This window comes from Miniopterus schreibersii (genome assembly GCF_964146895.1).
Source record: "Miniopterus schreibersii genome assembly, chromosome: 1".
NCBI lineage: Eukaryota > Metazoa > Chordata > Mammalia > Chiroptera > Miniopteridae > Miniopterus > Miniopterus schreibersii.
Window position 1 is genome coordinate 201,308,010 of NC_138101.1, and position 19,669 is coordinate 201,327,678.

General features: G+C 62.6%; 1 protein-coding gene across 1 annotated transcript in view; it reads right to left on the reverse strand.

The window, feature by feature from the left end:
* The window catches only part of AHNAK2 (AHNAK nucleoprotein 2), a 37,845-nt gene extending 18,925 nt beyond the window's left edge, over nt 1-18,920 (reverse strand). The window contains exons 1-10 of the mRNA XM_081127678.1: nt 18,861-18,920; nt 5,024-5,082; nt 4,840-4,938; nt 4,315-4,416; nt 3,080-3,221; nt 2,632-2,816; nt 2,221-2,529; nt 1,018-1,413; nt 514-966; nt 10-462 (exon numbers count right to left, since the gene is read on the reverse strand). Coding sequence (XP_080983804.1) covers nt 10-462; nt 514-966; nt 1,018-1,413; nt 2,221-2,529; nt 2,632-2,816; nt 3,080-3,221; nt 4,315-4,416; nt 4,840-4,938; nt 5,024-5,082; nt 18,861-18,915 — 2,253 coding nt within the window. The 5' untranslated portion in view covers nt 18,916-18,920. The remainder of the gene's footprint in view (nt 1-9; nt 463-513; nt 967-1,017; nt 1,414-2,220; nt 2,530-2,631; nt 2,817-3,079; nt 3,222-4,314; nt 4,417-4,839; nt 4,939-5,023; nt 5,083-18,860) is intronic.
* Nucleotides 18,921-19,669: the final 749 nt, after the last annotated feature.

The window sequence follows — 19,669 nt, forward strand, 5'->3', positions numbered from 1 at the left end:
CTTCTGCACCTTGGGCAGGTGGCCCTTGAACCTGGCCCCGTCTGCTTTGCCCTTCAGCTCGCCCAGCGTCACCTCTCCCTCGGGGAGGGCCACTTCCAGCTCTCCCCCAGGAAGCTGGATTTCAGCAGATGGCAGTTGGACGCTGCCCTCTGGGGCTCGAATCTCTCCGCCCAGCGAGGGCAGGCTCGCCTCCCCCGTGGCCTTGGGCACAGGCGCGTCCACGGACGTTCCCCAGTCCTTGCCTGGCGCTGACATACCAAACGAAGGCATCTTGAACTTGGGCATCTTGAACTTGCTGTCCTTGGCCGCCACCTCCATGTCCCCCAGGCCCATGTCGCCCTCCAGCTTGGCGCTTGGAGCCTGGATGTCCACCTCCACGCCGGGCAGCGACACCTCCACCTCGGGGGCGGTCACCTCCCCTTTGGCGCCCTTCAGGTCCAGTTTGGGCCCCTTGATGTCCACCTGGGGGCCCTTGAAGTCTACTTTGGGCATCTTCATGCTGGGCATCTGCACCTTGGGCAGGTGGCCCTTGAACCTGGCCCCGTCTGCTTTGCCCTTCCGTTCGCCCAGTGTCACCTCTCCCTCGGGGAGGGCCACTTCCAGCTCTCCCCCAGGAAGCTGGATTTCAGCAGATGGCAGTTGGACGCTGCCCTCTGGGGCTCGAATCTCTCCGCCCAGCGAGGGCAGGCTCGCCTCCCCCGTGGCCTTGGGCACAGGCGCGTCCACGGACGTTCCCCAGTCCTTGCCTGGCGCCGACATACCAAACGAAGGCATCTTGAACTTGGGCATCTTGAACTTGCTGTCGCTGGAGGCCACCTCCATGTCCCCCAGGCCCATGTCGCCCTCCAGCTTGGCGCTTGGAGCCTGGATGTCCACCTCCACGCCAGGCAGCGACACCTCCACCTCCGGGGCGGTCACCTCCCCTTTGGCGCCCTTCAGGTCCAGTTTGGGTCCCTTGATGTCCACCTGGGGGCCCTTGAAGTCTACTTTGGGCATCTTCATGCTGGGCGTCTGCACCTTGGGCAGGTGGCCTTTGAGTCCGGCTCCGGCGGCGGGTCCCTGGAGCTCTCCCTCGGGCAGGTGGCCCTCAGGGAGCTTCACGCCCAGCTCGCCTGTCTTGACATCCACTTGAGCAGATGGCAGCTCAATGCTGAGGTCACTGGTCTTGATGTCGGTCTGGACGGAGGGCAGGGACACCTCCGCTGTAGTCCCCATGGACCTGCCCGTCCCTGACGTGCAGAATGAGGGCATCTTGAACTTGGGCATCTTGAACTTGTCGTCCCTGGCGGCCACCTCAGCACTGCCTGGTCCAATGCTCTCTTCCGTTTCCTGTGCAGTGTCCCTCTCTGCTGTTATCTTTGGTGGGTGTTTCCTCCTTCTTCCATCTTTTCCTTCGGCCTCCTCTGAGTTCATCTGCAAATTGACAACTGTGAAGTGTCTGTGTCTCTTTGTTTCTGGTTCCTGTTCCTGTCTTCCTGTCCCAGACTCTGCCTCCTCTGGGGACCTTCGCAGTGAGGGCGCTCGGATCCCTGGGTTTTTCACATTTCCCCCCCAACCCTCCAAGGCCCTGTCCTTGCCATTACCGTCCTCTCCTGCCAGTCCTGCCTTGCCCCTCTCTGGTCTTGCTTTTGCCCTGTCTGGTCCATGCACTGCAAGGACTCTGTACCCCTGCACTTCTGGGCTCTCGGCACCCTTTTTCCCGGCCGCGGTGGCCAGTCCCTCTCTGGGCCCCAGCTGGCGCACAATCATTCCTCCTTCTGTTCCCAGTACTTTTTCTTTGGAGAAGCTGAACTTGGATGTCTCTAACTTTGGTGTTGGGATCTGGCACTCCCGCTGGCGGCCCTGTGTGAGGCTGTCATCTGCGGGGTCCTGCAAGGACAGCCTGGCAATGCCTGTTTCCAGCTCCACCACTCCCTCCCTGTGGCCCGCCTGGCTTTGTCTCGGGGCTGGGCCTGCCCTGGCTTTCCTCTGGGGCACCATCTCCTCCTGGGCCTTCCCCTCCTTTGTCTTTTTTCGGCGTCTGCTGCAGGCCCCACTCTCCACGGGTCCCTGGCAGGGCTCTGCGGTCCTGTCCTCTCTCTTGCCATGTGCAGCAGCCCCAGGGTCCTGTCGGCTGTCATCCCAGGACCCCGCCTCCTCAAGTTCCCCAGGGTGGACAGTCCCACCTTGTGTCCCTCTGCCCAGGTGCCCCACCAGCAATGGTCCCTTCCCGGAGCCCACCTTGAACCTCAGGTTCGGGAACCTCCACCTTCGCTGGCTGCCTGCTCCTGCTGGGAATGGGGCCTCCGTGTCTGAGCTCGTGGGGGATATGTCAGGGGCCTGCCCCCGCTCGTAGGCCTCTGAGGAGCTGTGTGATCTCCGGGGTCCACGCTTGCTCTTTGTGGTTTGAAATTTGGGCCAGGAGAGCCTCTCCTTCTGGGGCCGCCTGCCCCTCTCCTCCCGGGGCTTGGCGATAAGTCTCTCCTGGTCTCCATCTCTTTCCAGAGTCTTCATGGGTGTGTCTGTGCTCCCCTCGGGGACATCTTTGTCCTGAAACACAGCGAGAGGGAGCCTGTTGGCGCCAGTACAGGGAGTCTGAGACCCTGGGCTCGGGGGCCACCCCAGCCTCCCTGAGGGCCACGGCAGGCTCACCTGCGTCCCTGAACGCCTTGGGGCGCGCTGAGCAGCCCCGGAAGCCCACTCCTCATCCCCTCTGGCAGGAAGTTTCCGTTTGATCTTGAACTGGACCCTGTAGGGCTCTGAGTACTGAAGGATTTTCAGAGCGTCTTCGTAGTTAATGTGGTCAAAGAAGATGGTTGCGCTGAGCAGCTGATCCCCTAGACAAGGACAAAGTGGCCTCGGCCTCAGCTCCCCAGGCACACCCTTGCTGGGATGGGGTGTGTACACGAGGAGCCCACCATGCCCCCAGCCCTCCCCTCTGTGGAGCCCTGGGTGGGCAGGAGTCCCCCGGTGTCACGGGAGAGAAAATTCAGCATGGCGGGCTGTCATCCTGAGCTCCAGGTATGGCCCTGGCCCCCCTCCGGACACCTCCCATCCTGATGGGGACCATGGGGACACCAGGGATGGGTGGCCATCGCACCTTCTTTCAGGCTGAAGAGCTTGGCCGCCGAGGAGTCCTTCAGCACTTGCTTGACAAAGATCCCCTGGTCCCCACCGCCCGTGACACTGTAGCCACTGGCGCCAGCCTCCACTTCGGTCTTCAGCGTCACCTCTGTCGCCTCCTGCAGGGACAGAGCAGAAGCGCACGGCCATGGTGACATACATCCCTCCTGCCGCTAGCAGGGGCTGCCTCCCTGAGGACAGAGACCCCAGGTCCTGCCCACCGTCCAGCCACGCAGGGCAAGGGGAGGGCCTCTGGCCAGGTGTGCATGGGTGGCTGTGTCCAAGCTTTGCAGAGGGCCAGCTGCAGCCGCCTCGGGGGGAGTGGCCACCTCTTTTCCCTGCTCCCACTTGCCAGGACTCAGGGGCAGCCTGTCCACAGCCATTCAGGCCCAGGGGCGCTTGGCCAGCAAAGGGGCGAGGCTTCTGCTCAGCAGCGGTCAGAGCCTTCTTCCATCGCCCCTTGTTCATTCTTTCTATTTTATTTTATTATGTTTTTATTGATTTTAGAGACAGAGAAGAAGGGAGATGGGGAGAAAAATAGAAACATCGATTGGCTGCCTCCTGCACGCCCCCTACTGGGGATCGAGCCCGTAACCCGGGCATGTGCCCTGGCTGGGAATTGAACCAGCGACCTCCTGGTGCAGGGGGCAGGCCAGCCAGTGAGCCACACCAGCCAGGCTGCCCCTTGTTCATTCTGTACATGCTCTGAGCTCCGGTCACCAGCAAGGGAGCTGGGGCTCAAACCACAGAGGGTCACCAATGCCGAGGGAAATACAGTGAACGGGCGCCCAGCCTGGCTTGGGGCATGGCGGGGCCTCAGGGGTGGCAGAGTGTTCGAACTGCCGGGGACACCGATGACCGAACCGGCCACCTCAGGGGCAGCGCCCCCTCCTCACTGGGAGCCCACAGGATCAAGCGCCTTCTGCGGCCTGTGCCACAGACAGCAGCCTTCCCCACATGAGGTCTGAGCACCTAGGTCCCCAGCCAGCGGTCCGGCTCTTCAGGGGAGCACAGGGGTGTCAGGGGAAGCCGGGGCCAGCCTCTGGAATCCCTGCCCCCAGGCTGACAAGGGGGACAGGCAGTCCTTCCACAGGGCACGGGGGCCCCCTTCAGCCTCCCTGCAGCTCTCCTCCTTGCTCTGGCCCCAGCCCCTCTGCTGGAGCCCTTGTGGTGGGGTCCACCTCCCTGACCCCCAGTTCCCACCATACCCACCTCAGAACGACTCATCCTGGAAAATGTCCGTGAGTCCCCAGAATCACGCTTCCACCAGGACCTCCGTCTCCCTGAGGAGCCTTGCCTGCTCGGCGTGTCTTCCTGCAGCCACAGACATTGAGGGTTACCCGCCTGCCCAGCCCGGGGCAACGGGGGTGACTGGGGAGGCCAGGGAGCTCCACCTTCAAGGCCCAGAGCCCCCAGAGGGAGCTGAGCGCCTCAGCTGCGGGGCGCCTTCTGTGCCTCCCCTCCAGAGATGGCACGCAGGCACACAATACCTGTGCCCCGCCGCCCACGGGAGCGTGAGGTCTGCTCCCCCCACAGGTGCCACCTTGACAGCTAACGGGAGGGGTGGGGGAGCAGCGGAGACGGAGAGGACAGCCAGCTGGGCATCGCCGTGGCCGGGGGCGGCAGGGCAGGGCAGGGTGGCTGCACAGACAGGGTGATGCAGGAGGAGAGGCGGCCACGCGGGGCCCCACACCTGAGCCTGCCCTCCGACTGTGGGTGTCTGTCCGGCTGGCTTACCGGGAGTCCAAAGCCGGTCCCCTCGGTCACGTACTCATAGACAGGCGAGGACCCCTGAGGCCGTGGCCGGATGATCTCCCCCACGGGCCCTTCGGTCACCTGGCGGGAGAGAGAGCGGGTCACCCTCGGCCACGCGGGGAAGGGGGGAAGGCGCGAGGGGGCCGCGTCCCCGAGCCTCACGTACAGAGCGGTCCTCCTCGGCCTCTGCCTCTGGGTCCTCGTGCTGAAGCTGGCGTCCAGACTCTGCAGAGAGAGAGGCTGTCAGTGAGCCCTGCCGGTGGGCGGGCCAGGCGGCGTACCTGAGGGTGGGGCCCAGGAGCACCTGCATACACTGGAGGTGGTGTCACCCCATCCAGACGCTGAGTCTAGGTCACAGGGAGGCAGGGGAGGACCCTCAGCCACGGCCCGGAGGTTGTGACCTCAGGTCAGAGGGCAGGGAGCCAGAATGGGTGGGGGGGACGCTCAGGCAAAGTGACAGAATCCACAGATATAGTCAAAGAAAGTCACTAAACACGCAAACAAAGCGATAATCACAACCCCGAGGGGAACCAGAGTCCGGAGGAGCTACAATATGTAGCCAATAAGGTCCAGCATTTGACAGAGATTCCATGACGTGCAAAGAAACACGAAAGCAGGACCTGTACATGGAGGAGCTGGGCAGGGATGGGACTGTCTCGAATGTCCACAGATGCTGTGTTCAGCAGACGTCAAAGCAACTATTATGCATTTGGTCAAAAAGCTAAAGGAAACCATGTTTAAAGAGTTGCTGGAGAACATAGGACATCAGTGAAGGAAGACAGTCGTAAAGAAATAGAAATTATTTTTAGAAAACCAAGTGACAGTCCTGACATTGAAAATTTACCGCAGGGCCCGGCCGGGCGTGGCTCAGCGGTTGAGCGTTGACCTAGGATCCAGGCGATCGGGGTTCGATTCCCAGTCAGGGCACATGCCCGGGTTGCGGGCTCCATCCCCAGTCGGGGGCGTGCAGGAGGCAGCCGATCAATGACTCTCTCATCATGGATGTTTCTCTCTCTCTCCTCTCCCTGCCTCTCTCCAAGATCAATAAAGATATATTTAAAAAAAGAAAGAAAAGAAAATTTACTACAGGAATTTAACAGCAGAACTTAGATAGATGCTAGAAGAATTGAAAAACTTGTAAGTTAATAAGGATTAACCAGTATAAATTGCAATTAACCAAAGAACTTATGTGGGTATAGGGATAACCCATGGACAGACAATAGTGTGGTAAAGGCCTGGGGCGGGGGCGGGGGCGGGGTGGAGGGGGTCAATGGGGGTGGGGAAGGGGGGCATCTGTAATATTTTCAATAATAAAAATAAATTTAATAGTAATAATAATAATAAATAACCAATTTGAAGAACAGAGGGGAAAAAGACTGACGGAAAATGAGCAGAGCCTGCGTGATCAGTGGGACAGCTTTAAGAATGCCAGCACTGAGGTGTGGTGCTGAAGTCCCAGAAGGAAAGCAGAGAGATGAGGCAGGAGGGTGTTTGAAGAAATAATGGTTGAAAGCAACCTACAGACCCCCCAAACTCAACAAACCCCAACAGGAAAAACACAGAGACATCCAGCCCCAGGCACAGCACAGTCAAAATGATTCAGAGACGAGGAAAATGTTGAAAATCACAGGAAATGACCGAGCCCTCGCATTTAAGGGCACAACAATTGTTAACAGCCAATACCATGGGGCTAGAAAAAAGTGGAAGGATACATTCAAACTGTCGAAAGAAAAACACTGCGAACCAAGACTTCTATACCTAGCAAACTGAAATAAAGGCAAAGTAAAGATGTCTGCAAATAAAGCGACTCAGGGAATTCATTGATGTAGACCCGCCTTACAAGAAATGCCAAAGCAAAGGGACTGACTCCAGACACTAACTCAAATCCACAGGCACACATGGAGCGTGGAGAAATGGTAAATATGTGAGCACATATACGGCTCTAGAGAAATATATTTTTCTTCATTCCATCTCTTAACTTCTTTAAGAGACATGAGGGTTTTTTCCTGGCCGGTGTGGCTCAGTTGGTTGGAGCATTGCCTTGTACACTGAGAGGTTGCAGGTTCGATCCCTGGCCCCAGTCGGGGTGCATGTGGGAGGCAACCAATCAATATGTCTCTCTCACGTCGACGTTTCTCTCTCTCCCCCTCTCTCTCTCCCCTGCACGTCCAAATGGAAAACTATTCTTGTCGACCCCACATCACCCACAGAAGTTTGGGTTTCCTGTGGATTGCAGAGCCAAAGGTGATGGCTTAACAATCAAGCTTCCAGAAGATAAATAGAAATGACTCAGGGGGTAGAGAAACAGTCCTTAACTAGGACACAAAAAGTAGCCGGAAAAAAAACACCTAACTAAAGTGAAGAGCTTCTGTTCACCCAAGGACACCTCCGAGGGGGTGAAAAGTCAGGCCGTGGTCCGAACAAAGAGACGCAACACATTTACCAAGCAGGACCTCCTCCCCTGGATGCGCAAATTCCTGCACACTGAAGGGAAAATTCAGACAACCCAACCGAAAAACAGGCAAGGACACATTGGAAAAGCAACTTACAAAGAGACATCCAACTGGCCAGTTGACCCAGGAGAGCTGCTCAGCATCCTTAGTCATCAGGACACTGCCAATTAGGTGAGCACTCGGCCGGCCGAACCCCACCCTGCTGCAGGCCAGGCCGACTGGCTGCCCATCACTTTGGAAGAGTCTGGCAGCACCTCCTCCGTCTAACAGCCCACCTGCAGCCCAGCAGCTCCACGCCAGGCTCTGTCCAGCACAAATGCAGATGTGTGTTTCCCCAAAAGACGGCTACCAAAATGCCCACCTGGCACTACTTCAGTGCCCAGAAACCAGAGAGGCTCCAATGTCCATCAACAGTAGAATGAAAACAAGGGTGAGCCCTGGCTGGCGTGGCTCAGTTGGTTGGGCGTTGCCCTGTGCACCAAAAGGTCGCCGGTTCGATTCCCGGTCAGGGCACATGCCCAGGTTGCAGGCTCGATCCCCAGTAGGGGGCGTGCAGGAGGCAACCGGTCAGTGTTATGCTTTCACATGGATGCTTCTCTCTTCTCCCTTCTTTTCTCTCTAAAAATCAGTTTTTTAAAGAGTCTTTAAAAAAAAAGAAAGAAAACAATGTGGGTATTTTTCGGGTGGAATAGTACAGGGCAAGGCAAGTGACTCAATGACTGCCCAGGGCGGCGTGGATGAAATCCGCCAGCACAGCGCTGAGATAGAGGCTGCTTGTGCCCGGAGCTCCGTCAGGGGCACTGTGCCCCCTTCACATGACCCCGCTTACGTGGGGAGCGCAGGGCCGGGGGGTGGGGCGGCCCTGGTGGTTGTCAACCCGGGCACTGGCTACACTGGTGTGTCCACTTTGGGAAAATGCTACACACTTAAGATCTGTACCCTTTTTCAAGAAAAAGAAATTCCGTTCTACATAAAATTGAAATAAATGTTACGCCGATAAATTTGAAAATTCAGACAAACTGGACACAGTCCTAGAGAAATGCCTGCCAACCGCGCCAGAGAAACAAGCTCAGTGGTTCTGTGATGATTCAACCCTCTAACCCGTATCTACAACCATCCACGCTCCAGCCCGCCCACGCCCCGAACTGGACTAAATATCCCGAGAAGCCGCACAGCACTCACACCAGCCCAGCAGCACACGTTGCCGGTTGGGGTGGGCACTGGACACAGGGCTATCCCCGGGGAGCAAGTCCTGGCCACAGTGCAGGTCTGGCTGCTGCTCTCTGGCCAATTTGCTGTGTGACCCTGAGCCAGCCAGTCCCCTCTCTGAGCCTTGATTTCCCTATAGATGTCCCAGGGCCACTCTGCTCACCCAGAAGAACCAGAAGGGGCTGTGGGGGGCGGGATGGGGGTGGAGAAGCCGTGCGCGGGGGTGCTGCATATGGGAGGGGGACCCTCAGCGGAGGGGTGGCTCTGGGAGAGGACTGAGTCCTGACCCTGATTCTGGCCTTGCAGGGGGCAGGGGTGGAAACTGGAGCCCATCCCTGCAGAGCCTGTTCCCACCCCACCCCCCTGCGCGGACCCCACTCTCTCCGCCTTGGTTTCCTTTCCAGTTTCGCCCAGACCCTCACCCCATCCCCAAAGTGGGTGCACCGTGGGTAGGCGGCGAGGAAACTGAGGCTGGGAGAGGGAGAGCGGCTTGCCCCGGGCCGGGCCAGCGGGGGGGAGCCCGGCTGGGCCGGGGCAGAGGAAGGTCCCCGCCAGCCCAGGGCAAGGGGCGCAGGCAGCCCCAGCGGCGGGGTGGGCGGTCTGGAAGCTCTTGACGCCCAGAAACCCGGCCTTCCTGCCCAGCCTCCGCAGCGTGACTCTGAGTCAGACAGCAAAACAAGCGCCAGTGCCGCCCTCCTGGGCGGGCAGGCAGGCGGCACGGCCGAGGGGCGGCGCCAGCAGGACCCCGCAGGCTCTGGGACCCGGGGCGGGGTGGCCGCCGCGAGCTGGGCTTCAGGCTCCGGGACCCTGCCGGAGGCGCCACGGGGGAAGCCCCCACGAGTGGGGCAGGGCCCCGTCCCTGAGAGGCTGTAGCCCAAACCCGCTCCAGGGAGCATCGTGGGCGACCAGGCCGGGGCAGGAAGGTGTTGACAGCCGGGAGGCAGGGCCACGCCCTGGCTGGGAACGTGAGGTGGCGGAGGCTCCGGCTGCTCCGCTCGGCCCGTCCACCCCCGGTCACCCCCTGGCTGGCGAGGAGCCCTCCACCTCGGGACGAGGGCGGGCTGGGAGGCCTGTGTGGGAAGTTGCCAGGCTGTAGCTTTAAACTCTGGGCCCCTGTGGGCCCCCGAAGGAGAACCCCGGCCTGGCCCGGGCACACCAACAGGAAGGAGGAAATCCTGCCTGCCCTGGCCAGGCTGCTGGGCCGGGTCCAACGTGGCCCCCGCAGCGGGATGCGCACCCCAGGGCCCCAAGCATCACGCTGCCCATCCCCTGTCCGGAGGAGTCACCCCGGTCCCCAGTGCAGGGGAGGCGTCCCATCAGCCTGCCTGACCTGGCCGGTCCCCTCCCCGTGGCCCCACAGACGGGCTCTGGAGACGGCCCAGCTCCAGCAGTCACCTCAAACAATGACTAATCATAATAAGGTCACCAAAGCCCCACTTTACAGAGGACAAGGGGGGGACATGCCTTTCCCCTCTTCATCGCTTAGGGCCATCCAGCCCCAGCCCCAACCCTCTGCGCCTCAAACACTCCAGGGATGGGGACCTGGGAGCTTGGGGAGAGTGGGAGGTGGGTGCAGAAAGCTGCACTCCCAGCAACTGGAATGTTGGAGGGGGTTGGGGGGATCCAGGAAGTGCCTGGGGAGGGGACGGAGCCAAGGCGTCGGGGACCAGGTGAAGGGGGTGCAGAGAAGGGGCCATGCCCAGGATGACTTGCCCACAGGACTCTAGCAATGCCAGCCAAGTGGGAGTTCTGTGGGTGAGGCAATTTTGCTTAAACAAAAACCCAAGTTTGCATCCAAGCAGCCACCCCAGGGCCCAGCACCAGCCTCCGGGTGGGGCCAGGTGTGGTGGGTGCCGTTTGCATGTCACCAGGGCAGTAGTGGGACTGGGGATCGTGAGACTGGTTGGGAGGAGACCTGCCAAGGGAGCCCCAGATGGTGGCCTGAGAGGCCCGTGGGGTGTGTGTGGCCAAGTGTTTCTGGACCTGGGACCCTCCCTCAAGCTCCGGTCGACCATGGGCCAGGCAGAGGTGGAAGTGGGGTCCCTGAGGCAGGCTCACCCCTTAGGGACGCTGCCCTCGGGCCTGCAGCCGGGTGCTCAGGCCTCACCTCATCCTGGAACTCCACGAGGAAAGTGCTGGGCTGGGCTGACTGGTCATGAGACCTTCATACCCAAGGGCCTGCCCACCCCTCCCGATGTGTCTCGAGATAACTGTGGCACGGGGAGGCTGGTGGACTCCCTCATGCCTCCAGGGCTCCAGGAGGGAACCAGCCCCGGTCCCCTAGATCCGGGGTGAGGGCTCACTCCTGTCCCACCTGCAGCTTTCTCACTGCTGCCCCGGCCTCCTGCTTAGGAGGCTTCTCCGCAGCACCCCTCCATAGCTCCCTGCAGCCACCCATGGGTCAGCGTGGCTCAGCAGCACTCACTGCTATTGCCTGCACCCCAGACCTTCCGAGCCGCAGGCCCTCTCCCCCATCTCTGCACTTCTCACACGTCGTTTCCTCTGCCAACTCACAGGCCCACCCGGCCACTCTGTCCTAGCTTCTGGCCACTGCCTGCTCCCTGGTCCCAAAAACACTTCGCAGCACCTGGCACACAGTAGGTGCATAATAAATGCCAGAGCAGGGAGTAGATGCGCAGAAGGGAAGGAGCGGGGCAGATCTCCTGGAACAAGGCAAGTCCTGCCCAGCCTGAGGATGCAGCCAAGTTCCAGGGCTGGGAGGGGCGGCAGGTGGGCCCAGTGCATCTCCTGCATCACCCAGAGAAACTGAGGCACAGGGCAGGCATGTCAGCCCACCAATTCCAAGGGGCCCAACAGCCGAAAGGAGAGGCCCTACACTCCTATCCACCCAGATGGGACCAGCGGCCCACCCGATGGGGTGGCTGAGCACAGCCGGCCCCATAGCCCACCTGGCACCTGCAGGTAAGCAGGCCTGGGATTACTTGAACAGCCCTCCACAACTCCCAGGGTCCCCATCATGCAAGACAAGGACAGTGACCATCACTGAGGGCCCCCCTCCAGGTCCCATGGTCCAACTTTGGGGACGCCCCCCTACCACCCTGTCCCGTGCTGCTGAACCGACAGGCCTCCCTTCCAACAACTGCGGAAGGCTGGGGCTGGGGCTGGACAGAGGGGCAGGGAGATGCCCAGCCCAGTTCTGTCTCCGCCCCTGAGGCCCCCAGCCAGCCCCCACAGACCTGCAGGTGCCCAGGGCTGAACCTGGAAGGGGGCTGGGGGCAGGGGGCAGGGGTGGGTACAGAAGACAGCTGCAGCCACTTACCCAGGTGAGGCCGCTGTCCTCTCAGTTTGCGCAGGAGTGAAGATCCCAGGCCTGTGGCTCGCCCAGCTACCCTCCAAGGTCCCTCCCTCCCTCGCCCCTCCTTCAGGCCTCCTCCCAGGCTGGCCAAGAGCCCCACCCGAGGGAGTGGGCCACCCCCTTACAGGCCCAATCTGGGCCGGGCCCCTCCCCTTCTGTTCCTAAGGGCCAGGACCCGCCCCTCACCCAGAGTGCCCCCCCCCAGCTTGAGCAGCTGACTGGGGGAAGGAAACACCGCCCAGCCTGGGGATATCTGAGTCACCACCACCCACCGGGCCCAGCCCAGCCCAGTTCTGCCCGGTCCAGCCCGGTCCAGTCCTACTATATGGACAGACTCAGATGTTAGACCGGACCCTCCAGGAAGGCTGCACACAGGCCCTCTGCCTCAGTTTCCTGTAGGTGCCCTTGCTACAGGGACCTCAGGCAGGCACAGATCCCTGCTCCACCTGGGACCTCAGGGCAGTAGGGCCCCTCAGGTTGTGCAGAGACCCCTGCCCGGGGCACAGCCAGCCCCTGCAAAAGGCCAGAGCAGGGCTGGACCACGCCCACTCATGTGACCTTGTGGGAAGTGGCCTTGGCCACCACCCACCTTCCTGTGCCCCTGGAGGGCAACCTGGCCCCTCCAGGCCCTTCAGCCCAAACTCAGCAGCCCCTACCACTCCAAGCTGCAGGGCAACTCATGAGCTGGCATTGGTGGGGCCCTGGAACCAGCATTTTTAAGAACTCCACCCAGTCACCTCCATATAAGTGGTGGTGAGGAACACACACCCGAGTGGGAAGACACCAAGTCCCCAGCTCCCCAGAGTTCCGACTGCCTGGCCTGCAACCTCCTGCCCTCTCCCCCAGCCATCCTCCAGGATCCCACCCCCATCCCAGACACAAAAGCTCCTCCCAGCTCCAGGAGCCCTGGCAGGCCCAAAGCCCATCCTGGGCAGGACGGCACAGGCTGTGCTCTGGGAACATCTGCTGGATCCCAGGGCTGTTCCTCCCTGCGCCCCGGGGCCCTGTAGGTGGGGCCCAGCTGGCTGTGGCACCTGCATCCCACAAGCAGGTCAGAGCAGGCCGGCACCGCTGAGGGGCCCAGCCAGGGTTTGAGGGCAGTGAGTGGTCAGGCCCAGCCCCCTACAGGGAGGGCAGTGATGGTGGCTGCAGGCTGGGGGCTCCTGGGGCAGCTGCGGGCAGCAGGCACCCAAAGAAGCTGCTGGAGATGGGCCCCACCCAGACGCAAGAAGCCAGGAGCAGAGGGAGGCGGGGTGGCAGGCAGAGAAGGGCCCCTGGCCACTCAGAGGGCTCCCGGGTGGAAGCTCCAGCCCCGGGCAGGGGGCCCTGGTGGTCAGATGGGGTCAGAGGCCTCTGGGTGTGCCACCAGACCTGGAAGGAGGAAAGGCATCCGGGCTCCTTCTGGCCACCCCCATCCCTAAAAACCTAACGGTCAGAAACAACTTTATTTACAGTGACACAGGAGAGCTGGCCAGGCCCCCCCCCCCCGAGAGTGATCTCACCAACTCCCACAGGCCAGACGGTTCTCACCTGGGAAATGTTTGTTTACAGCCTGATACCCCACCAGACCTTCACCTCCCCCAGGGCAGGGCCCACTGGCTGACTCAGCAGGCCCCAGAGGCTGACCCTAGCTAGAAGCAGGGTGAGGGCTGGCAGGGAGCAGGGTCACCGCACCTCTTCCGGAGCCTGGGGTCCCCCCGCCAATCTAAGCCATGCTCCATCTCCTGAACCCTGCTGCTGCCTCCCTGACCATGGGCCCTGCACCATGGGGATAGCCTTGGTCAGGGCCCCCACCTCAGGAAGCCAGAGGGAGGCACACTACCAACCCCGTCTGCTCTGCGGCCTGTGAGCGGGGACTCTCCCCCACGACAGGCCCTCTCCTGACTCAGGCATGTGCACATGTGGCTTACTCCGCCCAGAGCAGCCTCCCTGCTCGGACCCTGGACTCTCCCCCCAGGTGGCCAGCACCAACAACTGGGCCCAGACTGACAAGGAGGGGTGGGTGGTAGCAGGACCACAGGGAAGCCCAGACACGCCAGGACACTGGGCAGGAAGGGAGGGGCAGGCTGGAAGCACAGGGCGCAGGGTCAAGACCACCGTGACCTTGTAGGGGCACGAGCCAGGGGCTGTCCCTCACATTCGTCCCCTGAGCTGGTTCCAGGCCTGCAGGGGTATAGCTGGCTCCCGGCAGAGAAAGGCTCTGAGCAAGGCCCTGCCCAACCCCAGGCTCCGTGTGGCCAGGCCTGGCGGGCAGGCAGGTTCTGAGCTGCAGCACATGGGTCCTGGGATCCCGTCCCGTCCAGCCTGTGCCCGCGGTGCCCACTGCACAGGTGGCTGTAGCTCAGCACTCCCCAGCCCCAGGCTCCAGCACGGAGTCACCATGGGAACTCCCTGGCAGGGGAGGGCAGAGCCAGGGGCAGCTGATAGTGAATCAGCTGGCAAGTGGGCCAGGCCCGAGCGTGGCATTCTCAGGGGATGTGTCACGAGGAGCCCTCGGGTGCTGGCGCCACCCAGGAGCAAGGCCTGCTGGGAAAGGGGCTGCCCTTGAGGGTCCTACAGCCAGGCCGCTGGAGAAGCCAACCTCTTCCCTCCCCAGAGTCCAGCAAGGCTGGCAGCTCTTGGGAAACGAGGGTACCGGCGGGCCAAGGGCAGGGCGGGAGGGGCAGAGCATCCGGAGCCTGTGGTCTGGCCTCACCTTGCAGGTCTCCAGCAAACAATGGGTCTGAGCCAGCCCATCCACCTACTGTGCCCACGGGAGGCGAGGCCCAGATGCGGGCCCCACCAGGTGTCCTGTCCCCCACCCACTCCTTTCTGGATCTCAGCTGTCCTCTCAGCAGTGGACACCCACATCTGGCACCGTGTCCAGGCAGGAGTGCGGCTGGAGGACCCTCCCCAGGACTCAGCAGCCTTGCGGCAGGTCCATCACCAGCCCTGGGTGGTGTGCTTGCCTGAGGCTGCCTCTCACATACACACCGGGTGAGCAGGGTCTCCTCTGACTCAGGGTCAGCAAGGACCAGAAGAAAGTGAGGGTGCAGGGATGGGGGGGGAGTGCCACCTCCCCACCCTGCCCCACCTCCTAGCTCCTGGGCCCACATCCATTTTTCCATTTTAGAAAGTGCTTCTGACTATTAAATATTCATCCCAGCAAGGCAGACCTTTGGCTCCCAGCCCCAGTGGCTTCCAAAAAAATAAAAACAAAGGGAAATCTGGAGGTACAGGCAAGGGGGTGGGCAGGGCCTGGCAGAGATGCCCCTGAAGGCTCTGGCCAGTCCCCCGGCCAAATGGGCAGCTACCTTGGAGTGGAGATGGGGGAGGCAGCCAGTTCTCACCATGTCTACACCCAGCCGGCTCTGGGCTCACCCCAGCTCCCCGCTCTCAGCCCTCAGCCCTCCATCTTCTCATCCAGCCTCACCCCTTCCCACAGGACCTGCCCTGAAACCCTTTGGAGCTTCCTGGTGCCCTGGACCCAGCCCTCCTTCCTGACAGCCTCGCCCCTGCCTTCTCCCCACCCCACCCCCAGACCTACCTTGTTAAGCCAATTGCTGACCGCACCCCCCCAGCTGACACTCTCTCCAGGCCTCTCACATGTGTGGCTATCCCCATCAGACAGCCCTTCCTCCCTGAAGCCCTCCCAGACTCCATGCCCCTGAGGCTGCACTGACGTTGAAGTTGTGCCTGACTCACCTTTGCTGATTGGAGAGCAGTGAACCCCTGCTCCCTGATATGTGACCTCCCAAGTCCCAGGGCCCTGGGAATGCACAGATGGATGGATGGCTGGGCAAGCATCCCCCTCACAATAGTTCTGAGTGCAGGGCCTGCCTCTTCCCTGGCAGATGACCAAGCTGGGAAGACCTAGGTTTTCACCCCTGAAGTGGGTTGCAGGGCCCCCCAGATGGCCAGTCCACCACCCCACCTGCCTGGGGTTCTTCCTAACACTTCTCCATCCCTAGGCTAAACCTAAAACACAGAAGCTTTCAGCAAAGAGCAGACCTGGAAGGAGACGGAGAGGGTCAGAGCCTGAAGGAGAGAGAGCTGGGGTGGGCTCAGCAATCAGGGGGGTTCCTGGAAGAGGCAGCTCCTAGCTGGGTCCAGGACAGAAGAGCTTGGACAGAGGGAGACAAGGCCACAGAGCATTCCTGCCACAGGTCCCCCCACAATGGGCCCAGGTAGGGTGGGCACACACGCTGCTTTGGCGCACAGGGGAGGCAGGGGCCTTTGGGCACTGGACCTGCCTATCTGCTCCTGGGCCCCACGCCACCCCCTTTCCCCAGGCTGTCCAGCCTCAGTTTCTCCACCACGAAAAGAACTGGAGGTCTTGTTGGGAACACAGATGCCAACACCAGCAGTGGCTTTGAAAGTCCACCTCATTAAGGTGTCCGGAGGGGTGGTGCCTGGCCCAGAATGACCTCTTCCTCCTCCGTGCCCCCCGCCATGAACACTTCTGGCTGCAGAGGGGCACTCGAGGATGCCCTTGCCTGTGGACCCCCTGCCTGATGGGGTGGGGCAGAGCCAGATTGGTCATACATCACTGCATAAAGCATGTGACATGGCTGCTCTGGGCCCTGCAGAGGCCAGAGGGACTCCACGCTGCTCTACGACTCTGTTTCACTGCTCCTAGACTCAGTGTCCATGTCTGCAAAATGGGGACACAGTCCTCCACTAGTGTGGATGGCGCAGAGAATGGCTCTCTGGTGCAGAGCTTGGCCTCCCTGGCTGCACAGCTCTGCCTCTCTGCCTGACCTTGGCCATGGGCAGCTGTGGTAGCTCCTGTTCACAGATGCCAGATCCAGCCCACAGCTTCTGGAATCCAGGGCTGTGCAGAGGCCACCAGCCTGATTAAGGGTGGGGCCACCACAAGGAAGCTCAGCATTGAACTGCTCTTGGGAAAGGCCTTGGCATTCCCATAGCCACCCAGATGTCCCCCCCACACACACACATCATGGTGCAGGACTGCACCTAGGGCCTCCCTGGCACTAATGGGGGCTTCTCGGGGGGGAGGGGGGGTCTCAGGCCAAGCCAGGGGCATGCAGGTATAAGGCAGGCACCTAGGCCAGAGGTCAGGGGACTCTCTTTCAGTCTAGCTGTCCAGGACCCAGCTGTGCCTCTAGAAGGAACCAGTGTGGCCCCTGGGATAGGAAGGGATGTGACCGCTGGGGCCCATCACAGGGTGAAGGAGTTGGTGTCCTGCATGGAGATGGTGCGCCCAGATGGAGCTCCCTTCCCATACTGGAATAGGGAAGGGTCACCTGGGAGGGTAGTATGGGGTGTGGGGCGGGGTGCTGGAGCTGGCCTGGTGCAGTGAGGCTGGGTGGATCCCTGTGCGGGTGTGTTCCCTGCACAGCCACCAGGGGGCAGCCTCTGCATGCAGGTGGGAAGGACACGGCTCTCCCCCTGGGCCTTGGGTAGGGGTGCAAACAGGCTCTGGAGGGGGTCTTAGAGGATCTGCATGGCTGGTGCAGGAGGGCAGGCTTGGACTGGGCAGAGACAAGGGTGTGCAGTCCCTCCTGGCCTGGTAGGAAGGCATTTCGGCTGGAGAAGGCTGGCACCAGTCCCCAGGGGTCCTTATCAGGAACGCATGTTCCGCCTCCTGTGAAGGGGCGCGGAATCCGTATGCTGGACAGCCCCTGCTCTGATGCAGCAGGTCTCCATCGCTGCCCCAAGAGAGTCACTGACCTTGGCCGCTAGGAGCAGATAGTTTTGTAGGCTGGACACTAGGAGGCCAGGGAACCACCGAAGCCAAGCAGACAGTAGTGGCCTCAGATAAGGAGGGGAACCAGGACAGGCCTCTGAGAGGCAGGAGGGTGGGTGAGGTGGGCCCTAGAGCCTGCAGCTGGGGTGGTCTCTGGGCAGAGGCAGAGCAACAGCCCCGCGTCCTTCAGGCTCCCTCTCCTCTCCCTGTGACGTGGTGGATCCCAGCGATGTGGGTTGGGGCCAGCCACAGTCAGGAGGAGGGGGCTGGGGCCCATCGACCTAGAGTGGTTACCGTTCTCCTGCTGGCTGTCCAGAGAAAATCAGGGAGAGGGAGGCCCAAACAGGAGGTCAGCTGGCCCTCAGCGCTCATCAGATAAATGGGGAACAGAAGGGGCCACGGCAGCTCCCGCTGTGGCTGGAGAGGCGTGCCCAGGCCACCGACACCTCAGCCCACTGCACACGCACAGCCATTATCACCATCGAGCTGTTGTCCCTAAGGAGTGGGGTCCAGCCTGCGCCAACGCAGCCGGGTCCAGCCCCCTAGCTGGCAGCGGGCCAGGTGTCCTGGGTGTGGCCAGGCTGCTGCATTACTGACCCTCATCACTGACCTGTGGCTGGAACGGCGCCTCCGCCCCACCCTGCCCTCCAAGATGCTGAGATACCCAGGCCCCGGAACCAGGCCTAGTGCCGAGACAGACGGATGACCAAGTGCACCCGGTTCTCATTCTGAGGCCAGAGGCACACAGGCGGGCGTACTGCCCCATGGGCAACACCCACCTTCCCTTGCCCAATGCTGGGGCCTGAGCTCTGACCCCCTCGGGTCCCTAACCAAGCCCAGACTTCAGGTCCATTCCTGCCACAGCCACCACCGACCCAGCGACCCCGCCACCAAGTAGCCACGCCGCGGACCCGGCCCAGCCTGACGGTCCTGGACCAAGACCAACAAATAGCCCCAACTCCCGCTCATCCCCAAACATGTCAGATGGCAGGCCTGGGGACCCAGGGCCCTCACGCCCCACTCAGACGCGCAGCCCTCCCCAGGCAGCCACCTCTGGGGACAAGACAACTTCCCGAGGGTTACAGCAGGGCGACGGCGACAGACGGACAGACAGACATGGACAGGGAGTGGCAGAGAAAGAGGCAGGGAGCGACAGGGTGAGCGGCAGAGCTGGGTCAGCGACCCGGAGGGACAGTGACGGGGGAGGGGCGCGAGGCAGGGCAGGTAAGAGGTGAGGCCGGGAGGAGGGCGGCAGGGACCCGAGAAGCCCGAGGCCCCCGGCCCGCGGCCCCACCCCGGCGGGCCCCAGGGGAGCGGGCTGCAGGCGGGGGCGCACCGCTGCCGGGGGCTCCGGGCCAGGCGGGCAGCACCACGTGGAAGCAGTCGCACATCGCGGCGGCGGCGGTGCGGACGCGCGGCGGCCCGTCGCGTCCAGTCGCTGGTGCTCCGGGCGCGGCGGCCCGGGCGCGGCGGGCTCCGCGCTCAGCCTCTGCAGCCCCGCGCGGCCGCCGACGGCCGGACTCGGACTGCGGGCCGAGCCCGCGCCCCGCGACCCCGCGCCGCCGGGACCCCGCCCCGCCCCGCCCCGCCCGCCCGCGCCCAGCCACCGCGAGCGAACGCGCCCGCGCCGCCCGCCTCCTTCAGCCCATTGGCTGCGGCGCTACAGGCCCCGCCCCTGCCGCCCAGGCCCCGCCCCACCGCCCAGGCCCCGCCCACCATGGAGGCCCCGCCCCGGCCCCGCCTCCAGCCGGCCCCGCCCCGGGCGCCGCGGGCCCTCGGCTCTGCCCCGCCCCGCCGCACGCCCCCCTTTCTGCGCCCTGAGCGCGGACTGTGCGCCCCGCGGGGCGGGCGTGTCTCCAGGAGCCGCGCTGAGGCTCCAGGACTCCCCCCCGCCGCCTTAGGGTCCAGCCCAGGCTGGGTGCGGGGCGCCCTGGGGGGCAGTAGGGAAGGAGGCTGGGACGCGGTGCGCCCCTGCCCAGGGGCCGGCCTGGGGGCGCGGTGCAGCCGCGGGGCCCAGAAGGCCCGGGCTAAGGGCAGACGGTCTAAGCTGCGACCCCGAGAGCGGAACCGAGGCAGGAGCAGCGTGTGCAGAGGACGGGGCGCCAGACCGCTGGGCCGCCGCGGAACGGCCCGGGGCACCCGGCG